This window comes from Lactuca sativa, chromosome 4 (assembly GCF_002870075.4).
Source record: "Lactuca sativa cultivar Salinas chromosome 4, Lsat_Salinas_v11, whole genome shotgun sequence".
Classification (NCBI taxonomy): domain Eukaryota; kingdom Viridiplantae; phylum Streptophyta; class Magnoliopsida; order Asterales; family Asteraceae; genus Lactuca; species Lactuca sativa.
The window spans coordinates 161,790,397-161,801,210 of record NC_056626.2 but is presented as its reverse complement, the minus strand read 5'-3'; the positions used below and the strand labels follow the sequence as shown (position 1 = coordinate 161,801,210).

Here is a 10,814-nt window from a genome sequence, read left to right as displayed (position 1 = left end):
TTGTACTTGAATTTCGATGTATGTATTGTAGAGTAAAAATAATTATACTTAAATAATTATTTGGTATGTACTCTTGAAATCCGATGTAGTAATGTATATCTTTGAATTCGTATAAATGTGTATTGAAAACCCCAAACTATACCCATTATAGTTTGTTTGTAATGTATTGTGCTTGGTTTGTGTATTGTTTCTGAAAACTATGCAATTCAATATACTTTTTTAACAGTAATGTGTCCCTTATGTTCCACATAATACAAAAGGGATAAGATAACTATGTATTGTGTAAAAATCGTTGGACTAAATTAATTTGCATAAGTTTTAAACTTATTGAAATCCATTTGTTTTAGTTCACAAAATCATTTGTGTTTGGCTTGCATTCCCCCCTAAAAACGTTTAAAATCATAAAAGAATAGGGGTATGAACTCACCGTTTTTTGTGTGTAAGCGTTGAATTAATGAACTGGAAGTGAAGACCCTTGGGTTGTTGTACATGGCACTGAACGGAATCCTAATATCATTTAAATACATAGATGTATCTAAATTAGTGCATATAACAACTAATTATGCTAGGGAAACACCCAAGGGACTAGGAAGCACTTGAACTAAGTGCTACAATCACATATGATTGATCAAAGAGGAGTGTACGACCAAGGGGACGTGTGTACGGCCAGGGGTGTATGGCCCACGAGTGTACGGCCGTACACTCATGAAGAAGTGTGTGTTTTGAGGTGTTTTAAGGCCCTAAGAAGCATCAAGGAAGTGTTCTTGGTCTCATGCTTAGTTTTCTTGGAAGTTTAAGGCCAACAATGATCATCAAAGAGGGTTTACGGCCCTATGAGGTGTGTACGGCCATACAAGGTATCACACCCCAAAACCGATAACGGTGGAATACGTTTCGGGGTGGAGGACGTCATGTATAGTATCATCACAATTGCATAATAGTAAAAACAAGAAACATACAACCATTGCATTACATAGTGAGTTTAATTACAAGTGTGTTTTTGTAATGTTTAACAATCACCAAAAGTAATTACAAAAATAAGAGATGGATCTTGTATGCTCCACCTTCTCCAAAATGTCGCGCCTGTACCTGTCTATCTTTGACCTGAGGATACAAGTTGTTTTGAAAATGAATATCAGCATAAAGCTGGTGAGTTCATAAGAGTTTAGTGTGAGTTTTTGTATAAAAAGCATTAGAACCGATAGTATGAAAAGCTGTAATTTACATTCATAAGTAGTAGAAAATCCTATATTTTCCAGAAACACTGTGTAAGTGAAAACCTTTAAGAAACATGTAATTTTCATCTTTGAAGAAAACATTCATTGTAACAGTATAATAGTGGGTCTCCAATAAGTAATGCAATATGGTAGGTTATGCCTGAAATCAATAATAGTGGTGCAAACTTTCTATAGTGTTAGATACTTGATTTCTTCGGGATTTTAACTTAACTCTTAATTAGTATTTTAGTGTGGTGATAGTGTATTTCTTGTATGTTACTGATAGTGTGAGTAATAGAGGACCCCATGACCTTCCCGGTCATGCACAGTGTAGTGAAGTAGTGGCATCCCTGGGCCTGTATGGCTCGGCCTGAAGTTAACAGTCGGGATGTAATAGCGTCTGCCCCGTATAGATCTATACATATAGCGTCGTCTTTCTGCCAGAAGACTCTGGGCGTAGTGCGTAGCGAATAGAGTATCTCGTAGTAGATTTGTGTGTTATCTCTTGATTAGTGTTTTCTCTTGTATTATAGCGTAGTAGTCTTTTGTATACTCGTAGTATGTTCTCGTATTAGTATATAGTATAATTATAGAGTGTATCATAGTGTGTAGAGTAGTAGCTATAGCGAGTAATAGTGGCCTTAACTATACCTATTATAGTTAACTTAGTGCGTATGATTCTTGTCAATTTAGTGGTTTAAACATTGAATGAAATGAGAATACTCGTATCCAACACTAATATATATGATATATAAGTAAGAAATCAACGACAGTCGGACGGATACAACTACCCTAAGCCCACAATCAAACAAGAACAGGAATTAAGGCGAGCTATCGGTCCTAAGTCCTTCAAGCCTTATTTATATAAATATATTGGTGTGGTTACATTTTATAAGGAATTTATTTAATAAAAATCATGTCAAAAGGGAATATTTAGAAAATTGATCTTTTATCCGAAATGGTTTTGAAAACGAAAATCCTTTTTATAAAGCATAGTGGTAAATCACATGTGATTTGAACTACGGATAGTGAATCACATGTGATTAATTTCCGTAACATGAATAAATGACTTGTATGAATTTCCATAAACATGTATAATTGACTTGTATCCCCCCCCCAAAAAAAAACATATAAAGCATTTGAAAGGTTCATTAAAGGGGTATGAACTCACCTGAAATCGCGTAAATCGGGTGAATCGGGTAAATCAGGTAAAAGTGTCGATTGAGCGTTTTGTACCAAATAACAACTTGTGCACCTTTTAGGCCCCTAATGTCATATGAAATATGTATTTTACAATAAATTAATCATTTTATGCTTTTCATTAAAGTATTTAGGCATCCTAGCATTGATTCGGGGTTTTAGGGCCTAGAAGGGGTTCCCGGGAGTGGTATAAGGCCAAGAGGGGTTTGCGGGGGAGTCCATGAGTTCACTCCCTTGGAGTTTACGGCCCAAAGGCCACTCCTTGGTAGTTTATGGCCGTAAGCCCCCTAGGCTTGGCCGTAAACTCATGTGTTCCTCCAAAATTGCAAGTTAAGGCCTTATTTCACTTCCCTAATTTACTAGCAAGTGTATTGGACTAATTTGGAGGGTTTAAACCCTCATTTTGTGACATTTTGGGGAGTTTACGGTCCAGGCTTGTGCTTGGGCCGTAAACTCCATTTAATCCCTCAAAATGGATGTTTAAATGGTCCAAAACACTTCCCTACACCTTAGATAAATTTTTGAAGACCTTAGGTGGAGTTTTGGGGACATTTTGGCATAATTATTGGGTGTTTATGGCCGAAGCTTAGACTTGGCCGTAAACTCCTCTTTTTGTCTCTAAATGGTGTTGTTTAATGGTTTTAAACATTCCTCTAGGTCATAATTAAATTCCCACATGCCTTAGATGAGTTTTTGGGGAAATATGGCATAGAAATTTGGTGTTTACGGCCTAAGCACAAGCTTGGGCCGTAAACTCCTTTTTAGATCATAAAAGCTTATGTTTTCATGTCCCAACTCATCTAGGCTATATCCCTAATTATTGTACAAGCTTATGGGAGAGAAAAATGTGTTACTTGGCCATGTTTTGGGTGTTTACGGCCTAAGGGGCTTCCTAGGCCGTAAACTCCCTTTAATCTACTAAATCCTTTGATTTTTGGCCTCTAAATGCTATGGACTATGATTAGAGCAAGATAGGGAAGAAACCCTTACGTTTGGAAGCCGGAATTCGCGGTTTTGGAGTCGGGTTCGGGTCTAGAGAGAGAAAGTAGTGAGAGAGAGTGAATGAGTGGTAAAAGAGTGTTCAAATGATGTTCACTCTCATTTCATATGCCTCGGGTATTGCACCCGATACACGGCTACCCGATGCTAAAGTTTAACGGGGTTGAAACTTTTTACCCGGGTGAAGTAGTTGAAAAGTAATATAACTCTATTTAGTTAAACGGGGTTAACACTTACAAGTTATAATTACTTATGATAATGTCAGGACATATAAATAACTAGATATTTGTTTATTGACGACTCCAAACATCACGGAAAACAATAAATATAACGACGAATTCCGTTAGTGCAGACAGGATTTGTAACGGCAATAAATTTGGGTTGCCACACAAGGGGGTGTGCGGCCGTACACCCATCATGTTCTTGCAAAATTGGTTGATTTAAGGTGAATCAAGGCTAGAAGCAAAGGTTTAGCATGTCCAATTAGATGATAGGGGCTAAACTCTCACTTTGGAGGGCCTTTAAGGTGTGTACGACCAACCTCATGAAGGTGTACGGCCGTACTCCCTTCAAGGGATGAAGAAGATGTTGAAACATGATGAATCAAGGCTTGAATCAAGAGATCTTTCAAGAATAACAAGCTATGAATGGAATACTTACGCTTTTAAAGCTTGAAAAAGGTTTACAGCCTCCAAGAACTAGTGTGTGTTCTTGGTGTTCTTGGTGAAAGATGAAGATCTAGCCAAAGATGAAATTAATGATATGAAAACACGAATTCACCACTAGATAAAGCAATGTAGCAACTATTCAAGGAAGGAAAACACTTAGATTTGTGGAGATCTTGATGAACACTTGATGAAGGTAGAGAGAGTCGAAGTTCTAGACTTGAAAGTGTGTAAAGTGGTGAAAGATGGCTAAGTACTCCTTATATAGGGAGAGTGTACGGCCAAGAGGGGGTGTACGGCCATACACTCCTCTTGAAGGAGAGTTTGGCCTGAATGCTTATATTATGACCTAGAATAGCTCATCCCTGAACCCAAACCTTGATTGTACTAAGCTTAGAATGCTCAAACAGACCCTAAACAAGGCTAAAAGATAGCAGAAACGAGTCTGATTCTGATTGAATTGAATGACTTATACAAAAGAGAAATTTCGGGTTGTCACATATATATGCATGCCCAATGCAAGTCTAGAAGTCAAACTTGGTCAAAATGGAGAAATAAGACCAAAATCCCATGCATGGAGCTCAATGCAAAATCAAACTTCAGATCCAAAAGTTACAAACTTTATCTCATCTAACCTACCTAAATTCGAAATCAACCAAGAAATCCAATAAATCCCATATCAATGGAGAGAGAATCAAAAAGGTGGAAACTTTTACTCACCATGGTCCAAAAATGAAGTCTTTTTGCTAGATCTACACTTTCTGCAATGTTTAAAGTAATATATTACTGCATACTAGTCATCAAAATTATGCTTAGCTTAGATTAATTTTCATACAAAAATTAGTTGTGGCAATATTCATGAGCAAATCGCAAATCTTAAATAAGTACACATATCGTTTTTATAAATCGTATCATCATATGTTTTCTTATGAATCAAATTTACTCCAGACGTTGTAGTTGACTGTTAATAAAAATATTATGGTTATATTTAATTGTAGCTTTATAAATTTAAATAATAATAAGAATATGTTGAAGATGTTTTTTTTGTTAAAAGCAAAGTGTATTTTAGTTGACAATTTACTTTTGAAGTTAAGGATCATTTATATTATGCACTAACAGAGTCGAGCTTACTGTCTAGATCCGTTTAATAATGAAACACAATAAAAACTCGGGATTTGTTTCGTTCGATCCAAATTGAACTTTTAATCAGCTGATTTTGAATAACTTACGAATAGCTCGACTTATTTATACCTAACCGTAGTTAGATATACATAAAATAAACAAGTTAAGAGAATTTATAAACATTTAAAAAAAATAGTGACTAAATGAATATCCAGTCGAAGGAACAATTTCAATATTAACCTAAAACTAAATACTTAATTATTAAACATGTTACCCTCTACCATATGTCAAATATAAATTTCGGAAAATCAGATTATTTATTTATTTATTTATAAACTTGCAATATAAATAGTTAATGTTCGTTTTCAAAAATTAAAGTGCATTCTATAATATTGAAGTTTGACAGAACATATATCCGTGGATATTATCATATGCTTATTTATATTTATTTACAGATAAATACACTGATAATGACACGACACCAAAAAAAATATTTCTCCATATATTCAAAAACCTCCCAAATTCTTGCGCATTAATCTTACGTTTCAGTCATGCTCTCTACCATTCGATCTCTCCGGCTCCACAGCCGTCTCCTGTCCCTCCACGGCGGCATCAAACGCCTTCCTATGGTTGCCGCCGAAGCTCTCCTATCGGTTTACTATTCCTACTGTAATCTCTCCCCATGCACCGTCGACCTCGACGATTGCCAAACCTCAATGCACATATGGGCGGCGAACCACCGCCGCTGCAACAAGCCAAACCTCGTTCTCGTCCATGGCTACGGCGGTAACTCCAAGTGGCAATTCATATTGCAGGTAGCTCAATTGACTCGTGATTTCAATGTTTACATACCAGATCTAGTGTTTTTCGGCAAATCGTACTCGACGAGGACGGAGCGTACGGAGGAGTTTCAGGCGAAGTGCGTGTGCGATGGAATGAAGAAATTGGGAGTTGAAAGATTCTCGGTGTATGGAATTAGTTACGGAGGATTTGTGGTGTATCGGATGGCGGAGATGGAGGAGAAGATGGTGGAGAAGGTGGTGATTGTGAGCAGTGGAATTGTGTATACGGAGGAGCAGAAATCGGAGTATCTGGAGAAGATAGGGCGGAATGTGGTGGAGATTTTGGTACCGGAGAAACCAGAAGAAATACGAACGCTGTGCAGATTGTCTATGTATAAATCTGATATTGGAAAGTGGTTTCCTGATTTCTTCCTTCGTGGATTCATTGCTGTAAGTGTTTAATTAAGCTTTTCATCTCTATTATGGTTAGATTTGAATTGAAGGGAGAATTATAGTATAATCGATCAATCATTATTCCAAATTTGCAGGCAGATAGATGGAGGAAGGAAAGACAAGAACTGATTGAGAATTTGCTTTCGAAGAAACCTGATCCTCATCTTCCTGTTCTTACCCAGGTGCCATGGATACAACTTTTAATTTACTCTCACTTTTCAAAACTAGTTTACGTAGTAACGACGACGTTTTCAGATTAAAGTCAAATTACGATTAAATACGACACATTTTTGGCTTTTACAGATATAGTCAAAATAAAATTACGTATTAACGACACTTTTTTTAGCTTTTCTTATTACTTATATAATTATTTTTATACTATGTGACCATTTTATTAAGCTTTTAAATTCAACATCAGCAACATAAGTTTTGTATAATTAAAACGTAAAATTGAATATTGCATGTTTAAACTAATTATAGACATTACAACAATACAACTTAAATTATTGGGATACAAATACAATTTTCTTAAGTAAAAAAGAAAAAAGAAAAAAAAAGACAAATGTTATGTGTAGATGACACGATACAATGACATACAAGTTCAATAAGATTTTATATGTGGGCCCGGGGGTTTTAAACGTTTATAGAAAATACTCAAAGAAATTTATGATCAAATATTTGACGATACATGTTTATCCGATATTTATGGTAGCGTGATCGATATAATTTTCTTATGATAATGACTTTACTATTATATTTTATGATTTTTAAATTTATCTACTTTCGTAGTAGTACTAATATGAATAATTTCATACTATATAGAAAATAGTTTCATATTATGTATTTATTGATTGTTTTGTGTAGTTTAGAAGAAAATGGCTATTTAAAAAAAAAAAATACTTTTGTTAATATCTTTATCATTTTTTCTTAAAAAATATGAATAAAAAGGTTTATGGCACAACCAAATTTGAGCATGCTAAAACCTTATGTATTTTGGATTGCTATTTAACCACTCTATTTTACCAATTTTATTTATTACGTTTTTTTTATATATTGATAATTTATATTCACTTTGAGTGTACATTTATAATAAATTAAGAGTACGTATTTGGTGATGAAGGAAACACTTATAATATGGGGAGAGAAAGACAATATCTTCCCGATTCAGTTGGGACATCAACTACATAGGTATTTTGTTTTGTTTTGTTTTGTTTTTTTTTTATATAAAATTTAAATTATTTATTCATTTATTTATAATTAAGTAAAAATCATTACTTAGGCACTTGGGTCCGAAGTCAAAGCTAAAGATAATTAAGGACGTAGGGCACGCTGCAAATGTCGAAGCTCCAAATTCACTCAACGAATTGATTACATCGTTTGTATTAAGTGGTCGTTCCTAGTTTTAATTAATTAATTTATTTTCTTAGATTTACATATAATTATTTTGTTGTTTATAAATTGTTATTCATATCATATTGTGAATTTGTAATGTTGTAAAGTCGACGTACTCGGTACTCATCATACCAACAAACACCATTACTTGGCAAAACTATGACTGAAATATATAAAAAGAAGAATAAATTATATACTTGGTACCTGTGGTTTGCTTTTTAATGTGTTTTTTTGGTTCAATTTTTTGGAAAATTCATATGGTTGGTTTATGTGATTTCCAAATCTTGCATTAGAGTTCCATGAAGCAATTATTGTTTATAATGCTCCGTTAAAATACTATAGAATGACCATTATGCATATTCTTTTGCTTTATGTTATTTTCGAAAACATTTTAGTTTCAATGACCATTCTTTTAAAAAAATGAAAAATGAATGAAAGCCTTGAAAGAGTCATCAACATCTCGTCATGGTAAACTAAGGGTTACCGGTGACATGTTAAAGAAGAAAGGCGAATGGACAGAAGTTCGACGTCGGAAGCCCCTCCCCCGTAAACCTAACTTCAAGGGCACAAGCGAAGTTACTCCTTTCTACCTTTTAAACCTTTCGGGCAGTGTTAGAAGATTAGAAATCTGGAAGCCATATGCTAAGATTGGGAGACTTGTAGACGTCTATGTCGCCAACATAAGAGACGCCTATTGGGTTTCTAAAGCATCAAATACACTATCTAAGGTAGCGGAAGCAATCATAAGATTACATGTGGGTAGATGCACCCTAGAATCTAGGTTTACTAGTTTTAGCAAATTACTATAAAAATCAACAAAATAATGGAATTACTATCCTCTTGATTGGTTGATTATGATCTTGTGATTGGAAGTTCGTCGCCATGTATGAAAGATCCAACATAGCACCCCTCTAATGAAGTCATACCCACAACAACAAAAGCGAAAGGATGGAACCCTAGACTAGGGTTTATATGAAATTCTCTAACCCTTAGGAGAAAGGTTAAGAATTTGTATATGGAGAGAGAGAGAGAGAGAGAGAGTGAGAGAGAGAGAGATGACACTTTCTAGGTGAATAACCAGCTCTAGGGTTTGACCCATAGTAGTCTATTTATAGGTTGCAGATAGAATACTAAAATGATTCAAACTTTAGGGTTAATCCTTATTTGATTCAAACCTGTCATATCCTTATCCAATGAGCTCTCAGAACCGTCCCATATAGGCTCTGCAAGAGCTTCTATAATATTTCAATTAATCGTTTGGATTAATTAATATTCAAGCTCTTTAATGAATTAAAACCTTTTAATTAATCATCAAAATAATTTATAATTAATTTATTAATTCCTTAATAAATTTAAAACTTATTTATATCCATTTCCTTATGCTATTTGGATAATAAGGCCAACCCAAAGGACCCCACTATTATTAGAAATATTATAAAAACAGTTAATGACTATGGACACTATTTTCAACAGCCTCCCACTCAGACAAGTCGTTAACTCTAGGATCAAAATATTTCATTAACAATCAGTAGAGAGTAGTCATCTAATTCGACTGCCTAACTTTGATCAAATTTGCCCTTAGGCAAGTGATCAACTTATTCCCTTTTCTAGATATCTCTATGAACGTGAGACATGGATATGGTTCAATCTTAATGTTCAACATTACGTTTCCTAATTTACAATTTCTGACATTACATCTGACTAATAAGTTGAACACATCAATTTAGTTAAGGCTTGATCAAGCACTTCAAATTTCAGCATCAAATCATCGAGGAGCCTATACATATCGCTTCCTGGTTACAAGAATGAACAAATAAACTCTGATTACATAGTTTTTATCTACTCGTCTAATCATACATGGAAATACCCTTTATGACCACTAGTTACGGATAGTGTTGGAGCACACCAATGCACAACTAATTTTTCAAACAAAACCCCATATGTATCTCAGTTTGAAGAATAGAAGATATTATAATCTTAGAATTACTCATGACTAGATCCATAAAGTAATCTCTATGTACGAGTTGTTCTAATATCTAAAATCCCCATTTCAAGTAATCATGCAATTTTAGCGTAATCTCTTATGAAATGTCCAATATCATATGGTCCAATCAACTAACACTCTTGACAGTCTTAAATTACAATACTCACTCCCGAGAGTATGACCGACTGTGGATTTTTGAACATAATTAAATATTCTGGAAGTAGGTTCAAAACATGCAAAAGCGAAACATAATATTTGAATTAACAAAACTGTGATAGCAACAAAAGATCTTTATTAAGTCATTATGAAACAAATGTTAAAATTGTTACAATTCATACAGTTATATGTATCATAATAATTCAAACTAACAACTATACTACTATATCAAATCACTATCTAGTCTCATGCTAATGGTCCTAGCATGACCATCATATTTCTTTTTTGATAGTGGCTTCATGAATGGATCAACATGATTCTCCTCAGATGATACATTATTCGTGATGATGTCTCCGTCTTCCACTCTATGTCGAACATAATGGTACATTCTCAATATGTGTCTAGAATTACCATGGTCCTTGAGCTCTTTAGTCAAGACGACTGCACCCTCATTATCACAATAAATCTCAATAGGCTCTTTGATTCTTGGTACAACTCCAAGATCCTCGATGAAGTTCTTTAACCATGTGGCCTCCTTTGTTACTACACATGCTACAATATACTTAGACTCACATGTTGAGTCTGCCACCGTCTTCTACTTGGAACTTTTCTACGTAACAACTCCTTCATTCAACATCAAAAGCCAACTAACCTATGAACACCAGTTATCCATGTCAGTTTGGAAACTTGCATCTAAATAACCTGTAACTCACAACTCTTTTGTGCACCATACACTAAGAACATATCCTTATTTCTTTTCAGATACTTGAGGATATTTGTTAGATGCCATTTTATGCATCTTTTAGGGTATTTTTTATTATCATTTAGCATCATATTTTTCATA

At 34.5% G+C, this 10,814-nt stretch overlaps 1 protein-coding gene across 1 annotated transcript; it reads left to right on the top strand.

The window, feature by feature from the left end:
• Positions 1 to 5,703: 5,703 nt before the first annotated feature.
• On the top strand, positions 5,704 to 8,026 carry LOC111921368 (uncharacterized). The gene is made up of 4 exons (XM_023916922.3): positions 5,704 to 6,435; positions 6,534 to 6,620; positions 7,559 to 7,626; positions 7,718 to 8,026. Exons 1-4 carry the CDS (start codon positions 5,755 to 5,757, stop codon positions 7,836 to 7,838), a joined length of 957 nt encoding a protein of 318 aa, XP_023772690.1. The 5' UTR covers positions 5,704 to 5,754; the 3' UTR covers positions 7,839 to 8,026.
• The last annotated feature ends 2,788 nt before the right edge of the window (positions 8,027 to 10,814 follow it).

Coding starts and splice junctions, on each gene's coding strand:
- LOC111921368 (XM_023916922.3), top strand. CDS start 5,755: ATGCTCTCTACCATTCGATCTCTCCGGCTCCACAGCCGTCTCCTGTCC. Junction 6,621..7,558: donor ATCTTCCTGTTCTTACCCAG/GTGCCATGGATA, acceptor TTGGTGATGAAG/GAAACACTTATAATATGGGG. Junction 7,627..7,717: donor TTGGGACATCAACTACATAG/GTATTTTGTTTT, acceptor ATCATTACTTAG/GCACTTGGGTCCGAAGTCAA.